The 21248-nt window shown below is 40.7% G+C and overlaps 3 protein-coding genes across 5 annotated transcripts in view; 1 reads left to right on the plus strand and 2 right to left on the minus strand.

The window, feature by feature from the left end:
- Positions 1–550: 550 nt before the first annotated feature.
- LOC107186267 (U3 small nucleolar ribonucleoprotein protein MPP10) lies at positions 551–3073 on the minus strand. Its single transcript, XM_015574099.1, has 4 exons — positions 2847–3073; positions 1433–2756; positions 1243–1351; positions 551–1171 (listed from the first exon to the last, which is right to left on the minus strand). Exons 1-4 carry the CDS (start codon positions 2921–2923, stop codon positions 798–800), a joined length of 1884 nt encoding a protein of 627 aa, XP_015429585.1. The 5' UTR covers positions 2924–3073; the 3' UTR covers positions 551–797.
- A 6491-nt stretch (positions 3074–9564) lies between these two features.
- Positions 9565–10374, minus strand: LOC107186311 (jerky protein homolog-like). Its single transcript, XM_015574147.1, has one exon. The coding sequence runs from the start codon at positions 10372–10374 to the stop codon at positions 9565–9567; it is 810 nt and encodes a 269-aa protein (XP_015429633.1).
- Positions 10375–19748: 9374 nt separating this feature from the next.
- Positions 19749–21248, plus strand: part of LOC107186309 (spectrin beta chain, non-erythrocytic 5) — a 24319-nt gene continuing 22819 nt past the window's right edge. For 2 of the 3 annotated variants that reach the window (XM_015574145.1, XM_015574144.1), the window contains exons 1-2: positions 19803–19995; positions 20093–20260. In XM_015574145.1, the coding sequence (XP_015429631.1) occupies positions 19876–19995; positions 20093–20260 (288 nt within the window). In that variant the 5' untranslated portion in view covers positions 19803–19875. Of the gene's footprint in view, positions 19996–20092; positions 20261–21248 lie in introns of all 3 variants that reach the window. The other variant, XM_015574146.1, reaches the window with a different exon arrangement.

The following is a 21248-nucleotide window of genomic DNA, read 5'->3' on the forward strand; positions in this document are numbered from 1 at the left end:
AAAAGATTGTTTGAATTCGATGATGTACAAAAAATATTATGTAATCCACTTTTGCTTCTCTGTGCAAGACACCATTTTTAGATATTCCTAAAGAAAAATATAGATAATGTTACACATACGAATAATTGCATTTATAAGTAACCATGTGTGATTTAGTGCATTTGTACATGTCTAGGAAATTCTTATAAGCAAGATCGAAGGAAAAAATTGCAGCATATCATGATGAATTGGGAACATTTTTCACTAATATATACAAAATATACATTACGCGCAGAATTCTTTTTAATCATCCTGTGTCAAAAGTACCTTCAATAGTATTGCTCGGACAATAATTAGCATATTGATGAATATATCAATATGTACATACAAATAATTGATTAAATTGTAAATCGTATCTACAAAAAAATTCGAGATACTTTATCCTTTGCCATTTGCAATTATTCTCCTTTACAAGATCAATTAGCCCTCAAGACCTCAATTTTGTGCAAAAGAGAGTTATTTGAAATTTATATTGCAATGCAATTATTTAAAAAAGAAGATATGTGCTCGTATAAAATAAAACTATTTATAGATTCCGCCAGTGCGCTTATTATATTACATGAATATAAAAGTTGTATGGATCACGGAACAATTGGTAATATAAAGTCCACGTTCGTGTTGGAAAACTGGAATAATTATTCAACCCTTTATTGTTTCACGAAACTTAATATATCATGGAATTCGGTTCAAGGTATATACAGTTTGACATGAATGTGTATAATCGCGATCTTTTGTATGTAAAAAATTCTATACAAAAATTATAACTTCAATTTTATTGCAGACACAGCATCTTTCCGTTTCTTCTTCGAATTTGCGCTAATCTTCGATTTAATGTGACCTTTCACCTGGTCCTGCAACTGATTGAAGAACGCAGTTGACGACTTCGGAACCTTTTGTCCCGTTTCGTCCATTTTTATAACGTTTCGACTATTGCTCAGCTTCTTAGCCAATTCTTTCAAGGTTTTGCCTTTCTTGTATTTCTTTTCTATTCCCGGTTTCAACGCGTTCTGTTTCTCCTTCTTTTCCATGGCTTCTTGTCGAGCACGCTGTCTCATCTTTTTGTGCCTTCGTTCTCGTTTCATGTCCGTCTTCGTTCTTTCTCCTTTACCAATAAGATCGCCTCGTTGTTTTTCTATTAAAAAACAAAAATATGCTTATTCGTTTGTACAATTTGAACAGTACTACGGCTAGTAAAATACACACCTTTGATTTCTTCTGGGGCCAATAAAGCAGCATCACTGGTTGCTAATGGTGCTACTTCCTCCATATTAATTGCAGGAATGTTAGTGACAACCTTAATTTCTGGTTTAGCCTGTAACAAATGCATAAATGTTGAAAACTTATGAATGACTACAGTATGAAAAAAATGTATTAATGTTTCTAATTATCCTACTGGTTTTGGAGTGTAATGGAAGTTGGACAAGGCATCTAATTTTAAGAACACAGAATGCATCATTTCTCGAATTTCTATGTGCAACTTTGGTTCCTCTTCCTCCTTTTCCTCACTATCTGGATTTAGTGCTTGTTTCTGTTTAAGATATTCATTCTCATAAATTTGAGACAAACTTTCTTTACTTTTTTCTTGATCCAGAATCAACTTTTTTTTGTACTCCATTGGAGTTTCCACTGGTTTAAACTTCTTTTCAACGTCATCCCAAGCTTTATCTTTTATTCTTTGTTTAATTATATCTTCCAACTTTACTGTAGTTTGTTCAGTTATAACTGGAGGAGGTCTTGTTGTGATATCAAATTCAACAAACTCTTCCAGTAATGAATTCTGTGGCCTGTTAGCAGCACCTACTTCACCCTTAAGCTGCCATGGTTTCTCTGCAAGTGCTGCTTCTTCTAGCTCTTGAATTCTCTTGTTTAATCGTTCCTGACGAGTTTCTAGGGCAGATTTAACTTCTGTTTCTTCTTTCCTACTAACCATTCTATTTTCTAAACTGTCTGTATCATCTGAATCATTCGTGAGATTGAAAGTAACTTTTTTCTGGGAAGACTTTCGCTCATTCTGTTCGTCATCTGTGTCCATTGCGTTGTCTGAATCATCATGTAATGAATTGTTATCTATGTCTTTATTATTAATATCCTTATGCCGCATGGAATTATTAGCATCCTCATCTTCACTTTGTGGACTGTCAAAGAAGTCTGCATATTTCAATAGTTTCTTTTCTCCACTGTCACCTTCATCGTTATCAGAATAATTATTAAACAAATCCACAGATTCCTCATCAGATCCCTGTTCATCTTTTACAATTTGTTTCTCTTTCTTCTCTTCTTTGGTCAAATACTCATCCAGTTCCTGTAATTTAAAGAATTTGTCATCCACTATAGATGATTTCTTTTTCTGTTTCTTCAAAGGACTTTTTGGTGCTATTTCATCTTCTGAATCATCTTCTTCAGAGACATTTTCTTCTTCTACATTATCTTTATCATCTGACACTATTTCTTCAGTACTTTGTACCATTTCTGGTTTTGTTGCACTAATTGGTATTGTTAACTTTTTATTTTCAGTTAAAACTCTCGAAACACCAGTTATGAAGTGTACCAGTTCACCTTCATTTTGCAACTCCAACTGCTGCCAGATCTGTTCTTCGTCAAAACCTTCTGTTACGAGCTCTGGCAGAGCATTTGTATTTCTGCCTGACTGTTCTTTTGTGAAGTCGTACAAGCATTTTATTGAATTTTTAAAATCTAACGCTGCTTTGTTTTGTATACTAGAAAATTAATAAATTATGCTGTTATTCTACTGTTCACGATGTGTTACAGCAGGTTAAAACAATAGGAAATATAGAAAAAATATATACCTTAAAAATTGTTCCGGTTTTTTAGTATTATTATCAATTACAGATATAACATTGCTAAGTACTTCTGTATCAGCCATCGTATATTTACATTTGAATTAAAATTATTTACATACATAAATTTCTTATTAAAAGGTTATACGTTCTTCGTGTATATTGTATATATAAATATATAGAATCTCCCACCCCGCATGGCACAACACGACTCAGAAGACGAGATGAGGTTTTTTTGTCTTATAATTGCAAACTTTTATAAATGATGTTAGGTTCTCTGGAATACTTCCGATTAAGTATTCTTTATCAATAATCGCTTGTTTTGCATTTTTTTATTATTATTTAATATTATAACATTAAACAGAGAGGAAATGAGAATGCTCACGCCCGGGAATTCGTTGTTTCCGGGCAAGTGCAGCACCAAGCGGCCAATTCTGGCATAATAATAGGAATCTACCCATTTTGGTTCCACGCTAGTATTACCGACCACGTAAAAGAAAATATACGTATGTACTTACATACATACGTAGACCTTTCATCTTATTATTCCTGAGTACTTAATGCATGGATCCAGTACTGCAGAACCTCAGAATTATGCAAATTATTTATGCCTGTATTAACGCAGACCCTTATGAAGCAGCAACCCTAATTGCAACAGATTTCGATCGCATTTACACTGCTGAACGGGCATCATTTTTCTTCGTCACGCATTAGAGTCGAAATTTAAAGAACGTAGATTAGTACTCTCTAACGGCTGAGAACCAGTAATTACAAGAACATTGTAAAAATCACATTTGTTTGTAACGGTTGACACTGTGTCTCGTCATGGGTACCCCGTTCAGTTCACTTTGAACAACTCTTTCAACGTTATACTGACAGCTTTCGTCTTGACCAAGCATTAAATTTGAAGCTGAAAGAACGTAGATTAATCCCCTGTTATTGACAATAACAATAAACAACCAGAACACTGTTAAAATCGCATTTATTCGCGGAATACCACTATTTTTTCGACTGGTGGCGCCACCCGTGGCAATTCGCTCAAACTGCTAGCCAAATCATACCGACAGGTGAGTGAAAATTCCTAATGATGGAAAACTGCGAATATCTCAGTAATTAGGCGCTTAAAATGAACGCAGTTAGTCTCGAATTACTCCTGACTATCCCATGCATCGAACCAATATCGCAGAACTTCATAATCGGGAGAATTATTTCTGTCAACACTACAAAGGTACATATCAACACTGATAGAAATAATTTGCCTAATTATGGGGTTCTGCTGCATTCGGTCGATGCATTGAATCGTGTGGAATAATTTGAAACTAACAATCTTTACTTTGAGCACTTAATTACTGAGATATTTGCATTTTTCCATCACTAGGAATTTTCACTCACCTGTCGGTATAATTTGGCTAGCAGTTTCAGCGAATTGCCACGGGTGGCGCCACCGGTCAAAAAAATAGTGGTATTCCGCGATTAAATGCGATTTTAACAGTGTTCTGGTCGTTTATTGTTATTTTCAATGACAGGAGATTAATCTACGTTCTTTCAGCTTCAAACTGAATACTTGGTCAAGAATGGTAGGGCTGAAGTTGACACAAGAAAGAGAGGGTAATAGCTGGAGCAGCCGTTTTTCTTTCTAATTGGGCTGTTGGTCAGGGGTTTCAGCCGGTTGTGTAGAGCAAGAGAGCTACTCCGTTTCTACTTCTGTCCTTCGGTCTAGACTTCAGCCCTACCATAAAACTGCGCAGTCTATTATATATGTCTATGGTAATAACTGTTAAAACATGGATAAAACGACTGCAGCATAGATTAAGTAAGTACAACTGTATCTTCATAGATAGCACTAATGTCTTCAAGATCTTCAACAGATGGTCAGACCGACTGAAGTAAAGGGAGTGGGAAGAATGCCGCTGAATCCGCGAATGGAATGGCTGGAGGGGATCAAGACGAAGAATCGCTCGGAGTTCGAACGCCGCAAACGCATTGGCGCAGCCTCTACACTCGGTACGGTTTGCGCTACACGCTACCACCGCTCCGACGCAGTTAGAACGCGTGCGTTGTATCGTCCGGTCACCGTGTGTGTACCTGTGTTTATCAGACTCGTATCAAGGGACGAATACATTATATTGAACCGAGAACAGAGTATGCATTTTTGTGGATTCAGTGTGTTTCGATAGTGTTTAACACAGTGTGTGGATTGCAGCGGGAGCCCGCTTCAGTTTTCGGATAAGCTTCGTACATACGGCGAATAGGTATGCATTGGAATTTGTCACTGGTTCTCCGAATCAATTAGCCACTTTGCGCGTTCGATCACGGTTGGTATTACGATCGAATGTAACTCTTAGTCATCCCGTAATAGAACGAAGTTAAATGATAATTTCGTACGATATGCATGCTTGTGAGAAAAAGAAGTCCCATGGATCGAACGCTTACATGTTTGTTTATCGTCCACAAATGGTCCGCTCGATAAACGGAAAGTTTACGCGCGCAAAAGGTCGATGGGTCACGTGGGATATTTCATACGAAAGATCTACTGATCTCCTATTTCAAATTCAGAGAAAAATTAACCACGTACGAGAGAGTCCTATCAGGCTTCGTTTCGACAGGACGGAAAAATTCTGCACGAACTTGCCAGGTCCGTTGAGAAAGGCAGATCTCTGTAAGATTAGCAAGTGTGTCGTGTTCATTCAAATTCTCTTCCTTGAAAATGCGTCTTACGTCCTTGCGCGCGTGTTTTGGTACAGTTGGTAATGTTCTTTTTTGCGGGCATGTCCAGAGGACAAATTGTTGTCCGCATTCCAATTGTGCATTGTTTTGAATTAGCCAACAACGTAATAATACATATTAACGTGCAACAAATTGTACTCTGTCGGCACAGTTTTGAAATATTTTCGAGAATGTTGAGACTGCTTGCTCGAGCTAGGAAAGTAGGGACAGATGGGAAAAAACGAAGGGTCGCCTTCGATACCTGGAAGGTCGTGCAAAAAAAAGCGAACGACAGTTTTAAATATTTCTGTCGACTGTAGATTCTCTGGCATTCAAGCATTCTTCTTGAGAATTTTTACTTGGAAGCATTTATCGTTGTTTGTCTTATATAGAGTACGTAATTACTAATCACATATTGTGTATTGCTTCGAAAGCTATTCTTGTTGTTTGTATAGAACTTCTTCCAGTCAATCTGTATAGTAACATACGATAACAAACGCTTTCTAGTAAATCTGGCTAATTGGTGCATGTCAGGTTAATAGAATATTCGTAACACTGTTTGGAAACTGAATACATTCGTGATCCAGATGTGGACGTACCACCGTGAACATTTAGTCCAAATTTTCTCGACAACAAAGTCTTCGGAAACATTGTTGTCCAAAATCGTTTCAAACGTCCGAGGACAGGATGGTAGGGGGAACATCAGGCGTCGTTTAATTACGAGATCAGAATTCCTCGCGGAAGGGAGTCGTCTGATAAAAGATCGCGCGCGACAACTGGAAAAGGGGAAGTTTTCAATTTTCTCTACGCGATCGGAACGGGTTCCTCGCGAGTGTGGCGATTATAACGGCGCGCTGGCGTCTGTTGCACGTGAAATTGGAGCGGACTTCGATCCTTTCCCGAACGGTACCCGGCATTTGATCGGCCTTAGCCCCCGCGTTCCACGAGGAAATAATATTACGCGTGCGCGCGCGCCGCTGCCTCGAGTTTCTAATGAGGCCCCCAGACCTGGCTGGACCCCGTTCCTCTACTCGACGGAATACCGTAATTCTCAATGGACGTCGTTTTTTCCCCTCTTTCTCGCTCCCTCCTCGTGTACGACGTCTCTCTTTTCTCCCTTTCTCGCGCCGTTTTTCTTGCCCCTACCCGTCAACCCTCTCCTTCCCGGCGTCGCCGCTCCACACACTACACCGATGCCTTTCGATGCGCGTCCCTTGCCGTCTCGTGGGCGAAAGTTGTGTGTGCGTGAAGTAGCGATGGGATCGATCTTTTTAAACTTGCCCGATTCAGATTATGCTCAAGTTCGCAAGCTTCTGAAAGGTCAATGAAATTGAGAGGAAAATCCCGCTGGTATCACGTTTCTTCGCCCGACAGCTTCCTTTTGTCTTAACGTCTGTTGGATATGCACAAGACTCGGAGCAAGATCATTCCATCCATGTAGTCGTGCTGTTTTGACCCCTTCACAGTCACACTGATATCTATAATATCCCATGGAGCTAAGTTCCCGTAGGCGGACATTGAATCAGTGTCTATTGCTCTCTATAATCGCGTTGCCGGTTCCGTACCGCGAGGCTACATTTGTCAGTTCCATCGCTAGGCAACGTTAGTTGTAGTACTACCAGCGAAACGTACGTTTCCGATGCGTGCGCGCGCGGACGCGATCACGTTTTCTGGGGAGTTGTTGGACCGCTCTCGAGAGAGAGAGCCCCCTCTTCTTTCACCATTGGTACGCGGAGACCAGGCCGGAGAACGAGGAAAAGAGAGAGAAGGAGAGAAAGATCCTTGGCGAGTCCTGGAACCCAAGACAAGCGAACGAGCGACTCCGGTTACAGACTTCAAGGCTTGGCGCTCGTACTCCCGCGCGCGCGTTCCGTCAATCGTGTATTTATACGAACGTCCACAGGGAAAATCCTCGCGGTGCAATCTTTTATTGTGTCGATTCCGTGTCGACATTATGGTGAACCTGTTCCAAAGCATTTTAACGTTAGGACACTCGTCGACGAGCGGAAAGTTGGAACCTTGAGATGACCTTGGCGAAACAAACTCTTGAATATCCCGTATTTTGATCCAGGTTGACTGGTCCGTCACCTCAGTTTCAGCCCGCTTGAAGTGTTTGTCCGAAGTATGTATAATGAGAATCGAAACCCTAAAGATGAAATGGGGGAGGAGGTGTTAGGACAAGAGTTATGAGACGGACTTTCGTCGTGGATCTCTAACGACATCTCATCATCGTAATTAGTTGTTGGTCCCGCATACGTGACCCCTCCGGTACACGTTGACGGAATACGATATGAAGAAGAAACGGGCTCGTATCTGGCGCATACACGCGGCGCCCCGTGGCTCTCTTCTAGTAGACGCCGTGCCGGCCGGACGACGGTGAATGTAAAACTGTCGGAACGCATGCAGGAATGTAGATTTTTCTTGTCAACTTTCTACACGCGTCTGACGTCACAGGGATCATTGCCGAATGCATTAGAGGCCTGTTCTAAAATTAGAGTTACGAATTTCTTCGTGGGCTCCTTTTTCCTCGAACGTTTCGCGAAATGGGTCATTCTTCGGAATTCGCCCTTTTCTTCGGTGAATCCGCAGAGACTGAAATAAACAACCATAGGAGATAAAAAGAGAATCGAAAGGGAACGCTGGATAAATGAATAGGTGGCTGCGTCGTTCAAGATTCCGTGTAATTAATGCAGGAATGACGATTAGATAAAGGAGTAAATAGTATTCGGTATAGCAGTCCTATCGCGGCTTTCTGGCTTGTGTTAGCGTGAAGTCATTATTCAAACGCTCCTTTAGATAGAAACTCGAGAGATAAGTATGATAAGACCAGAAAAATAATGGGCTTGCATTCGATTCAAAATAGGTACTTGAAAAAGCTGTATTGCTATAGCTGGTTGATTGCACCGATTTGATAGATATTTTCTTGCATTCTGTCATCAATCGTTGTTCAATCACACGAGAACTCCCCCTCACTCCTCGAATGATGAAACGATTCATTAACATTCCGTGTACCTTGGCCGTGATTAAATAGAAAAATTATATACTCAAGTCTCATTTCATGTTTCACCGTTCATTTCACCTTGCGTGAATTTCGTTTCGATGCTGGATGGGAATTCTCCAGTTCATTTAGAAAGCCATGCTGCAAGTATGGGCCAAACTTACGAGCCAAATGTATTCTGCTATGTAGTTAGCCAGAATTTATTACCATTAAGTCCTGATAAAGAAATTTATTAGTGTATTCCATTATCATTATCAGTAACGTCTTTAGTCTACAGAAAAAATACTTCTTCGCAATGACCTGTTGTACACATGTCGAGATGCTACACATGGATCTTATTGTGCAATCCATGAAACAATCGTGAAAACTTACCCAATCGAATTCAAATGATGTAGCGATTGCGTTCACGCTTGAAAAAGCCCCGGAATCCGTATATCTGCAAGATCCTAACGGTTGATTCTATCGATGACGGCTTTTCTTCGCTCCTAAACGCGCATAATTTTGCTGAAATTCAATGGTCCGTTAGAGGAAGACGTTTTAAGGTTCGCCAAGCGAATCAGAGCGACGAAGCGGAAATTGGAATCGCCTTGATTCCCAGGATATCCGTGCATCCCCCGGGTGAGGATCTTGTAGCTTGCCCGGGAGAGGATATTCACCCTGACATTCTATTAAATTAACCAGCTTATTGGCAGGGTATGTAATTGGACGACGGTCATCAAATGATTCATCGGCTTATTGAAAATGGCTCTATTACATAAAACAGATTAAACGGATGGATGTAGAATACCGACCGGGTATTTACTAAGTTTTAAAATAGAATAAATGAATGCATCTTTTTTTCGATATGCCGTATGTACACGGGACTGTGATTAGTAAAAGCTGTACTTAATATATTCTGGTATCAATACGTAATATAATTATCATAGAAGTGTAGAAAAATATTGTATATTTACATAAATTATTTACACCGTCCAATTGAGTGATTAGAAGATCACACAATTTGTAACTCTATATTGTACAATATTATTTGATAAAGTCACTAGTATCTTCCTGTTTCAAAGTCAGTAGACACTTTTTTGTTGCACGATCATATAATTGTTTTAGAGTTATTAGTTCATGTTGTAAAGTATCATCTTGGTCCTCTAAGTATGTCATTAACTTGTCTAACATATCTACAGCCTCTGCATGGTTCAAGCTGGTTGAATTGTTGTGACACCTGTTGTCTAGAGAATTTTGTATTTCCTCATCATCATTATCATCATCATCGTCGTCATCATCGTCGTCATCGTCGTCGTCATCATCATCATCATCATCATCTTGTGTTGACAAACACACTGTTACAAGGTCATCTTCCAGTAGTAAATGATGATCCGTATTGTCATTGGGAGTAGAATTCCTCAGAAAAGATTCACTAGAAAGATTGAATTTTATCCCATGGCGTGCTTTCCATCTCCCTAGCCAGCCTACACTTGCTGTAAAGGTAGGGTCACCAGCTAACTTTTTATTAAGGCTGAGAGCTTTTTTCCTCAGTATCGGTCCAGATACAGCTGTACCATTTTCACGTTCTTGAATATACCATACGTATAAAGCATCATCCAGTGTTACATTTTTTGCTTTCTTGATAGTTTCCCTATGGCCCAAGCAGTCCCTAGATACTATCTTAGCACAGAAGTCCTCAATTTCCTTTCTGTTCTTCTTCCAGTCAGAAACAGTGGATGTGCCCACTCCCAAGTCGGTAGCAACACTTTTCAATGCCTCACCTTTGTCAATCCTAAATAGGGCTTCTAGCTTCTTCTGTATTGTCAGTGTAACTTTTTTCCTCTTCCCTGACATGCCTAGACACTTGTAGAACACAACGATACCCTGTAACAAACATTCCAGTACTCTGCAATGAGCAAGCATAGAGAACTATTTTTAGATGATCATGACCCAGTTGTGATATCCCTACTTGGAATACACCAATTAATCACATTGTCATCTATCTAACAAGGAATGATCTTCCCTGAAATAAAAAATAGAATTGCAATGTGTCCATAAAAAAATGTCTGGTTTGTGAACATAAATAAATTTAATTAATTTGAATTCAAAGAATCACAATACACTCTATGGAAATATTATATTGTAATATTAATTACAAAATTAATAATTTCTTTTTAAAAATAGGAAGATATTCATTTTTGTGTAAAGAATCCACAATATTCTTCGATAAGTGATATTATTATGTATTTTGCTATTTTTCGGCTGATATCTACATATACCTAACATTTTCTTAGTTTTTAAAGAGCAGTACTTTTTTGTCACCGTATTGACAAACAAATCTTTGTTTTATAGGTTATGGGATCGAGTTCTGTCATGATTAACGTTCTATACAAGAATGAAACGTATGTAGAATTTATCGAAACGACAGTTGGTTACTTCCGGCTTACCTTACAAGATCCGTAGTCACATTTACGGATCGATTACTGTTAAATTCACACGGTAAATGTCATCTAACCGCTGACCGAAAGAGGAGAAACATCTCGCTGCTAGTGGCATCTGGTATTCCCATTTGAAACCATCATCAAGAGTACATGGGTATCAATTCATTAATATTTAATGCAAAGTTTATTATTAAGAACTTTGTAGTGGTACACAACATAGTTGTAGTTTTCATGATGTACCAGGCCTGGTAATTAAAAAAAATATATATATACATATATATTCTTGCGTTTTTAACTTATGTAAATTTATACAATTGATTATTAATTAATCAGTGATTAGTGAATATTAATCCTTTCAACAGGTCTTTATAAGTAGTATACACGATCGATATCTTTGTTCAAAAAGACTGTCCACTCATCGAAATTCAAATCACCTACTTTCAGCGCGTTCACATGATCGTCCTGGCCTATTGTATTCATATCGTTGTTGTGCGTGTCTTTCCCAGCACATTTGAGGGGCAAATTCAAGAACGATGGGACTTAATGTAGCGCGTGGGAGTAGCGGTAGTTATTAACGCCGCGGGTCTTACAAAAGACACCGCAAACTACGCGTTCCCCTGTAGATTAGAATGCGAGCTAGTAGATAGCGTGAAACAGATAGCCGTCTTGTAAGTATTTTCCGTAACACAATAAATTTCATTCAGTCACGCCCCTCGTAACCCGTTGACATCGAACGTGTTCTACATTGTTCATCTGGAACATATGGAATCATATGCAAAAAAAAAACATCCCATTGATCGTAGCATGACATTAATTAGCGTTGTCTATGCGTCAAACTAGAACCATTGTGTTTCGAGATTTTGAAGATCTCTGGTTAATTGAACATCGCCGATTAACTACCCTCCGGTTGGTAAAATCACCGTGACCCAGAGAATTGCATCCCCTGACCCAAGAAGACTAGTTTAATGAAGCGTTCGCAAAAACAATATCTTTATCTGGTCCTTGGTTCCGTGAGATCGGTAACGTGGATAATTCATTGCATAATTTAACTCTGATTGCCCAATCCGTTTCGCGAAAGTTACAATTTTACAATTAACGTCCGCAGGAAATCGCGTGAGTCACTCGACGGGGTCTCGTAACGAATACGATGATTCTTGTGCAAACGTAGATCGTCGAACTGGATATTGTCAGTTTAGGATCATGTAATAATAATAGGAAAAATGGAGATAGTATTTAGATACAACTGTAAGATTGAAGGCGGACGATTCGATGAACATGCAGAGGGTCGTGAACCGGAAGTCATCCAACTCGCCCGCCATATTTGTTTCGTCGAGCTTAGGATTTAACGATACCGAGAAATCGACATAAAACTGCCGAGAAACCAGTGATGTCATTTGGATTAACGAACCGACCTCCGGATAAATAGATTACAGGCTCGCAAACACGATGGTCTCGTTTTACAGTTACGTGAATATTGTGTTCTTGAATCTTAACGATAAAGCGAAACGTTGTTGTGGACTTTTTCGCGAAATGGTTATACGTGACTCAAGCAGTCTATCGTGATCACTTCTAAATCGGGAGTTTCAGTAATTGGCTCTAGAAAGAATAATAACACGATAACCAAGGTCTGCATAGATTCAAAATATTTATGTACATTTTATCCACTCTGTTTATAATGAAGCTGCTTATCAACGGTATGACTCAATTCGATTAATGATTAATGAGGTCACGATTCGATGAAATATCGACCGGTGATTTCATTCCTATAAGTACACTAGGAATATTAATAATTTAAATTATCTGACATTACCTATTATATTGTTCTCTTCTGCGTCTACTATTTCATTTCTGTTTCGAACGTTTTTATCCTTCATTTCTATTTAGATCGATCTTCGGCATAAAGAACGAATACTTTCATGAATGAAAATTTTGTTACCGCTAGAATTCGCGAGCACGCTACACGTTTCGGTTTCTTGGATTCATTCACATAGTGTCGGCACTGTTCCACTTCCCATAAGGAAGAAACATTTCCGGCCAGGAACTGTTAGCCCAGGTGAATGAAGGGGTCGTAGCATGCTACCGTCAAAAGATTACGCTCTCCTTCGGTGAATTTCGTTAATCAACGAACGTCGATTCACACGGGAAGCGTTAATTACACGTTTGGAAACGCGGAAGAAAGTGGTAAAACCGTAGGGAACATTAAAAATCGAATATTCCAAACCGTCTAGATTTTTTCAAAACCGTGTAGATATTTGAGAATTGCGAGATTTCGCGAGTGTGTGAATGACGAATGCGCAGGCTGTAATTGGTGGAATGAAAGGCTGGAATTAAAGGGAACTTCGTGGGGACAAGTGCCACTGAAAAGAAGAAGTCGGTATACACGCGTTTGCCATTGTAAAACGACAGTCAGCGAACCAAATATAGGCGTGTCGTCATATCATTTGAACTTGTCCAGGCCTTGTCGCATCCATTTTTTCTCGGTCGCCACGCCGGACGAACGTTTGCTCGGGCTATCAGTGTCAATAGTAGGTGGTGTCCCTTTCGAGCCGGTTCAGGACGCGCCTCGATCATAATACGGTTCGGATTTCACCTGGTTCCACGACGGTCTTCCACTCTGTCTCAGCCCTTCCGGCGCGTTCAGCGTATTTCCGGAGTAATTTCGTTCTTCCTGTCCTCGAACCCTTCTTTAACCTCTTAACAAGCTTTTAGAAATTGTCCTTTCTTCCCAGCAAGACATCCTTTGACTATTGAAGCGTTTCCATTCTGATTGTCGAAGAATTTGTCCTCTTCGTTCAATGTATAGAACGATAAAAACAGCAATACAGTGACGTTTCGCATTCCATTCTGTTCAGATCAATCACAAAGGATTACCTACTTCCTGAGAAAGACGTCTGTACACAATGGCCCAGCGATTGTTGCCATTTGCTGTTCGTAAGCTACATACAACGCCTAAGAAACGGCACAAGACTAATGGTTCCTCGACCATTCATCATGGCGGATCAGAATATCTTGATTCACTTGTACTCCTCCCCTGCCTGATACCGATATTGGTTATTGTTCCCGCACGGAGGGAATATACCGTGTCCCGAAGGCGAGGTGGCCGTCGATTACGTCAAAAGGTTTTTGTACGTCTCGTCGACGCGATTATCTGGTAAAAGTGGCGGTGACGTTATGATTTATGAATTCATCGTTACTACCACCACCAACCGTTGCCTTATACGATAAAGGCTCAGATGTTCAAACACCTTTGATAAAGTGTGCGTGCGTGTGACCGGCCGTTTTTGCTTCTGCGAATACTTCGGGTGAATCTCGAGTGTTATTCAATTTCCATAAATAACAGCTGAGGTCGTATATTTGTTCGAAATAGTTATTAAATACGATCGAACAATGGTTTCCGCGGAGAATCGAATTAATGTGACTACGATAGAAAGTAAGAAGATATCCAAGGACTAGGGGAAGCTCATTTTATTTACAAATATGACGCTATATCTCGCGACGAATCGCGTAAATCTTTAATTACTTCCTTGGTAATGTTTCGAGGCAACAATTTTCACTGCCGTCTGTTAACTTTCATCGTTCAGGTTCGGCTGCATAGGTACCGTATGAACTCGTTTAATCGCTCGCCGAATAGGAAGTACCGAGATTCTACCGGAAGTACGGTGGATGCGCCACGCTGGAAACAGAGAAACTCCGAAGGGTTTGCAACATCTAGATAGAGTTTGAAATTCTTTTGCAATCGATCGGTTGTACCTGATCCTAGTGAATTAGCCATCTAAGATTGTAAAAGTGATTATGGAACACGTGTTAACAGTTGGAAAATTTCAGTTCTTGGGGACCTATTGCTTCGTAGTTAATTATAATCAATTATATAATAATTCTTGGAGTAATTTAGCAGCCAGTTGGATACCTGTCCTGTCGCGAAACAACTGTACGCCATAATGAATCGAGAAAGTGTTGTTGGCATTCCAGTATTCTCCAACTACCAGTGTTATTTTTAGTCGCATTTAATTCTCTCGTTGGTAATCAATGTATTAATCTCGTCCGAGTATATCTGCGTTTTACAACCTGAGTCGTGTTCTCATGTTATACCGATACGAAGCTGCGTGTTCAGCTGGATAAAGTATCGTGGACTCGGCCCTTGCAACGCAGAATACTAACTTCTGAAATTATTCGAAATAAAATCATTTTCGTTTCAACCACGTCGCAATCGATTGACTTTGAATCGTGTATACTTTACTCCGGTCCCTTTAGCCCATTCACCGTGTTTCCGTGTTGACCTCCCGTTTCCGGTTCCATTTACCAGTTCCAAGTATCCGCAGGTTGCATCGCACAATGACAAATATCGTAAAAATTTATTTGCAGAACTACGTGACTGACATCATGTCTTGTAAAGCCGCGAATGACTCGACTTCTATCCTCGAAACGTTCTCAGAAGAAGACTAGGAACACACTCCTACGCCTATGAGGCTCGTCCAGTTAACATATGCAAATCTGATTCTAACCCGGTATACGTCAGAAGCATCCATTCTCTTATAAAACCGTCGCGACTGGTAATTAAACACAATTCGTATACAGTCGGCTACGAAACGATTCGGACTCGACACTGTGTCTCATCCACGGATACATCGACCGCCATTTAAGCTTGTCAGTGAATAGGCGTCGAGCTACTTGGATCCTCTGTTGAATCAACGAACAAATTCAGAATACATTATTACTTAATATAAAAAGGGAAAAAACAATGTAAACATGAAGTAACATTTCGTTCTGTTCAGAGAATTATTTTGTTTTTAAGCAACTTCTTCGAGCCTTAGCTGGTTTCTCTTCCTGGTTAGAACCTCTGCGAAGAAGTTCGCGCGTTATGTCTCGGTGAAAGGGAGATTCGAATAGGTTCTTTGGGTCCCCTCGATGACCAAATGACCAGTTATCTAAACACTAACCGTTCCCAACACACAGACCAACTTCCATCGACGAACGCTTCGTTTTTCGCGATGGATACGAGCCACTGGGCGAAACTCTGTTCCCGGCGTAGGTGGGAGGAGAGCATCACACGTATACACGCTTGTACTTGGGCTCAACGACACGAAGGAACGGTGGTCGCAACACTCTCGCGATACGCGATAACACCAGGGGCCTGTGTGTCAGTGGTCTTTGGTTAACAGCTGAATCAGTCCGGTGTCGCCATTCGCGAACGTTTAAACGCTCCTCTGTGATTTTGTTTTTCGAGAGAGATTTTTTAACGAAACGAGTAATGATCGTGCAGACCAGTGTCCAGTGAAGGGATCGAAAGAATATAATGTCACGAAATTACTACGGTACGCACTATCAGTTTATCGATACGCTTCAGATAGTACAGTTCTGTGAGATTTTCTAAACCCCTGGCTTTAACTGGCCCGAAGGTTGTCGTTTCTGGAAGGCTAGATAACTTTATCGTAGAATGGCCAACGTGTAGGTGTGAAAAAAAGTATTTTCTGGTACATCGGGAAACAGAGATTAATCCCTACGAACCGCACCTGTTTATTGACTTTATCCGAGTAGATAAGACTGAGTAGTATTAAGTGCCGCCACGCATTCCTTGTAATTAGACCTTGGTACGTAACGGGTGACTCTTTCTATTAGTTAGATATGTGGCTTTAATCTTTTCATATCTATAGGAACGTGAAACTCGCTTTGTCTTCTTTCATTTGGATCTCTTATACTTCTTATAGGTTTCGGGGATCTTTGGTACGGTCTTCAGTTCAGGTGTCCATTATTCTAGACAGTGGACACTTCTAAGCAATCTTCAGAAGCGTCCCCAGTATAACTTTAGTCTCTGGTGCCCTTAGGGAAGGTTCAATTCTCTCGAAAATCTTAGTAAACCCTTACTTGCTTTTTCTAGACCCTCTAGAGATCTTCTACGACTTCAGGCACAGATTGGTGGTCCTATGAAACATTTTTAAATCGTTTTGTAGATAGAATTGATTGGTTCACCTGGTGTACCTGCACGAAACAATTCGTTTCCAGTGGCCCTCCAGCTGAAAACGCGTGAACTACCGTCGCAATCACAGAGATGCCAGTAATCCCTAAAGAGACCTTACCGATCTCTCTCTCTCTCTTTCATCCTAGAAAGAGCATTTCATACATTTTCACGTTCACCTTGCAGCCGTGATTTGCGCGAAAAGAGCGAACGCGCCTGCGGGGCCTCGTCACGCTCGGGAAAACCGAGGAACACGTACACACACGTGTTACAATCGCGTTACGTGGTTTCCAACAGCTTAGGAACGACCGGCCCCATCGAGTCCGCCTAAGTACTCTAATCAAATCTCCGGTGTTACCTGTTTGTCGTTGGTCTGTTGGTTCGGACGTCTATCGGCACGCTTCTGAACGCGAACGAGATCTAACCACCGTGTATATACCTGATCTTTCTTCATTAGCATGGAAACGTCATCCTCGTGGAACCTTATCCTCTCCAGGAATTAACGGAAATTCAATCTGGATTTAACGTAGAAATGATATTGGTCATCCTGGTTCCCCTTTAATTTCGTGCTTGCTTTACTACGCAAATAATTCCGACAGTCATTCGTGTGATTACAACTAATTGTGCACGCGGATAAATATTCAGACGGTCCGAGGGGAATTCAGTAAGAGTGTATTCATTATGTTAATGCAGCTGTAATGTTAAAATTCAGATAATTTTGAATTATTTAGACGTTGTTGTTGCGGCGGACACTCGATAATATTTGCTGGAAACTGATGGTAACCACACGAAATTATGCGAGGTGTCATTTAAATTGCATATTTGCGGCTTACAGGTTCCGAGTCGACGATAGTATTTATTAGTTTCAGTTGGTGGCAATTGTATGGAAATGACGCACGTTAATAACTCGATCGAGCCAAGCGTTGTTTCGCCGCGATTGTATTATTTATTGTAATTAATGAAAAGTCAATATTGTACGCGGAATTAGTCTACAGCCATTTGTTTTTTTCTCACGGAATGAAACCGTCGATCGGTGGTGGTTAGGGATTTTAGTAAACACGTTAGAATGAAACGAATTTATCCATCTGTGTAAACCTTTACAGAAGGTCTCGACTTGCAATGTTTATTAAACCAATTTGCGAAACACGTTTGTACAGTTAGCCTTGAGACTATAACAAGCTCAGCCGAGTTCCGGAGCGGATATTCCACAAGTGTGAAATGTGATACAGTCGTATGTTATTAATTAAAGGAGTCCTCTGAAATGCTCGTAACTCGGTGTACAGAATGTACAGAGAATTTTATAAGAATAAATACGGTCTTGATTGACGAATCGGAAGAATGAAAAAAATATTTTTTAGGACACATCGAATTCGATGCGTTCCTCGAGTTCTACACACGCGTTGATACTCCACCGTGTTTGTAATCGAACAATTTATCAGAAACTTATCGTCATTGAGCAATCTTTCGAGATATTGTTGTATTCTGTGCTTAAACAAATAGGAACAACGTCATCATCGGCAGCACCAAAGAAAACACGTGATCACGAACGACCTCTGTTACAAATGGCGTTTTCCTATTCCTAGGACCATGGAAGTGGTTCTTTTCCCAGATATCTTATCGTCCTACAGATACTGCGGAAGCTCGAAATACTCTCGATAACTTAATATCATAAATGCTGCCTCGTCTGGTGTCTATTATTTTCTCTTTTTCGAGAATGCAAAGAATCAAATTCTTCAGGATTGTTCGGTAATCTCGACTTCGCCACGCTAATCCGAGCCACGCCGTAACTCTTCCTGTTAGATGGATTTATAAAGGATGACTGTTTTCGATCTCGGATGCGTCTGAAAATATTATGTTTTTTGAAATTCTCTGATACCTCGAGTAACTGTAAAATAAGAATAAAAACATTTTACGATCAGCTGTGTGTCCCTGCTCGTTCAGTTCGGTTTCATGCGCGAATTAACGATGGGCGTAAAGAAAAGAAAAAAGTATTCGGATAAACATCGCGACACCTTGTGAAGCAAGGCTTAGCATTTACAAACGAGTTTCCGGCTCGAAGTATTCCGTATTAATTAAAAATCCTGTGTTCGTTTCGACTCGGACGGTTGGCTAAATCCTCTGTCCCATGGTTCGTGTAATCTTCCTCGCTGTTTTTTCTCGTGGTCGTAGAGAAAATGAACATGTCACCCATCGACAGTGATAAAACACGCCACAAGGGTGAAGAAGAACAAGTGCAGAAAAGGTTTACGTACACACGAGGCTCTGGTCGGCACGGTGACTCGACAGGATCATTGTCCTCGGTTTATTGTCGCGATCCGCGGCGCAGAGTCTCTGTCATAAATTTTTTCCCGCCGTACAAGGGCAGACCAACGGCCGAATAAACGTGGACACGGGCATAAATCGCTTGTTCCTTCCGTCATGGCGTGCCGTGGTGGTTGCCGGGAATATTCATGATTTGCGGAACCGAACAAATCATCGTTCTGCCAGGCCACTGCCATCGTTCTTCTGGCTTTAAGCTCGAAGAAATAACAACGCACGGTCCATTGCTGCAACGGATAAAATATAGCCGCTCGAATGAATCGGTCATAGTATATTGAATTTACCAATACTAAAAAATAATTCCTGTATTAGAGGTAATAATAGTTATAAATGTTATAACGAAGCCCCATTCGACTCTCTCGAATGCAATGTGTATGTTCCACGTGGTGTTAAATGCATATTTCATCCGAGTGCAGAGAGCGATTTCCGTTTCCGTCGGCGGATGTTTATCTCTTTCTCGATTCCGTAGGAGGCAATCTGTTCTAACGCGCACGAAATGTTTGTCTTTCAGGGGCACAGTATGTGCCCGGCGCTGGGCTTGGCGCCGCACCCCAAAACAGGAACTTCAACATCGAATACGTACCGAACCATCCACCCACGAGAGCCGACCGATACAGGGGTGGTCCAGATATACAAAAGAGAATGACTCAGAGGGAGGACGTACTGAAGTTCGAGCAGGGCCGAATAAAGGCCCTGCAGGAGGAACGTCTGCATATACAGAAGAAGACGTTCACCAAATGGATCAACTCGTTCCTCTTGAAGGTAACATTTTCGGTTTACAAAATTACCTTATAAAATAAAATGTCGCATAGAGACATTCACGTTAATATACGTTAAATCAATTACTTTCACTTGGCAGGCGCGTATGGAAGTGGACGATCTGTTCACGGATCTTGCGGACGGTAAAAAGCTACTGAAGCTGCTGGAGATCATTTCCGGCGAACGACTGGCCAAGCCCAATAATGGCCGTATGCGAGTACACAAAATCGAGAACGTGAACAAGTCGTTGGCGTTCCTTCACACCAAGGTAGGAATCGTTCGACTTGCTAATTGACATAATTACTTGTAAATTAATAACGACAAAATTATCATTCCATGGGAAAAGAACGGGGGAGCCCACGAAGAGATCGGATCGCTTCGTTCCCGAGGTGTAGAATATTCTTCGTTCAGGTTCAGCTTCATTCATTATGTCGATAGATCTAATTGTTCGGTGAGGACAGGATAGAAAATCATTCTCACGCTTTCACGATTGTGTCCCAGCGTTACTCTCAGCTGTGTCGTTATATAAGAAATCCGTTGCATAAGCGAAAACTGAAATTTTCTCCCGTCGAGGATTTTTCCGCGTTCGAGGACATTAATAAATGTCCATTAGTCGTTGATCGATCGTTCGAACGCAGTCGGTCGCGGTTGCCTATTTAGTTTCTACAATTTCGTTAGATTACATGAAGTGTGTCTATACACCGTGTGTTCCAGAAGTAAGTGATTAAACTTTAGAAGCTCGTTCTAGTAATTTTGAGGGATGAAAAAGCAATATTTCCCTTTTTTAAAAATGTTATTAGGACTGTATCGGTCCACTTACACGTTGAATCAGATTTCGGTGGATTTCTCTTGGTAAAGGAATAATGTTCCCGGTTTGAATTTTCATGTTGCACATCTTCCCATACGTACGTTCTCAGACGAGACTGCGTGCGTGGCTGGTATATACATTTAATCCAACCGTACAGTTTCAAGACAACCTACGTGGACGCGGAACTCCCAACGAAACCCCGCAAGTGTAAACTCCTCGTGAATGGCCTCTATGCCTCGTAGCTTATGACATAATAGTTTTATGCATGGTGCATATAACGCGTATATGCATCGTGTGGGCCTGGAACCAGATGGAGAATGCATTATCGATAGAAAGAGCGCGCAGTAATGCCTGTAATTCACTTCCATTTTCACTTCTCGTATCTCAGTATCCGCGTCTATGATTGACTCCTGGTGAAAAAATGACCGAAAGAGTGTAATATTCTTTT

This window comes from Dufourea novaeangliae, unplaced genomic scaffold (genome assembly GCF_001272555.1).
Source record: "Dufourea novaeangliae isolate 0120121106 unplaced genomic scaffold, ASM127255v1 scaffold64, whole genome shotgun sequence".
NCBI classification, from domain to species: Eukaryota; Metazoa; Arthropoda; class Insecta; order Hymenoptera; family Halictidae; genus Dufourea; species Dufourea novaeangliae.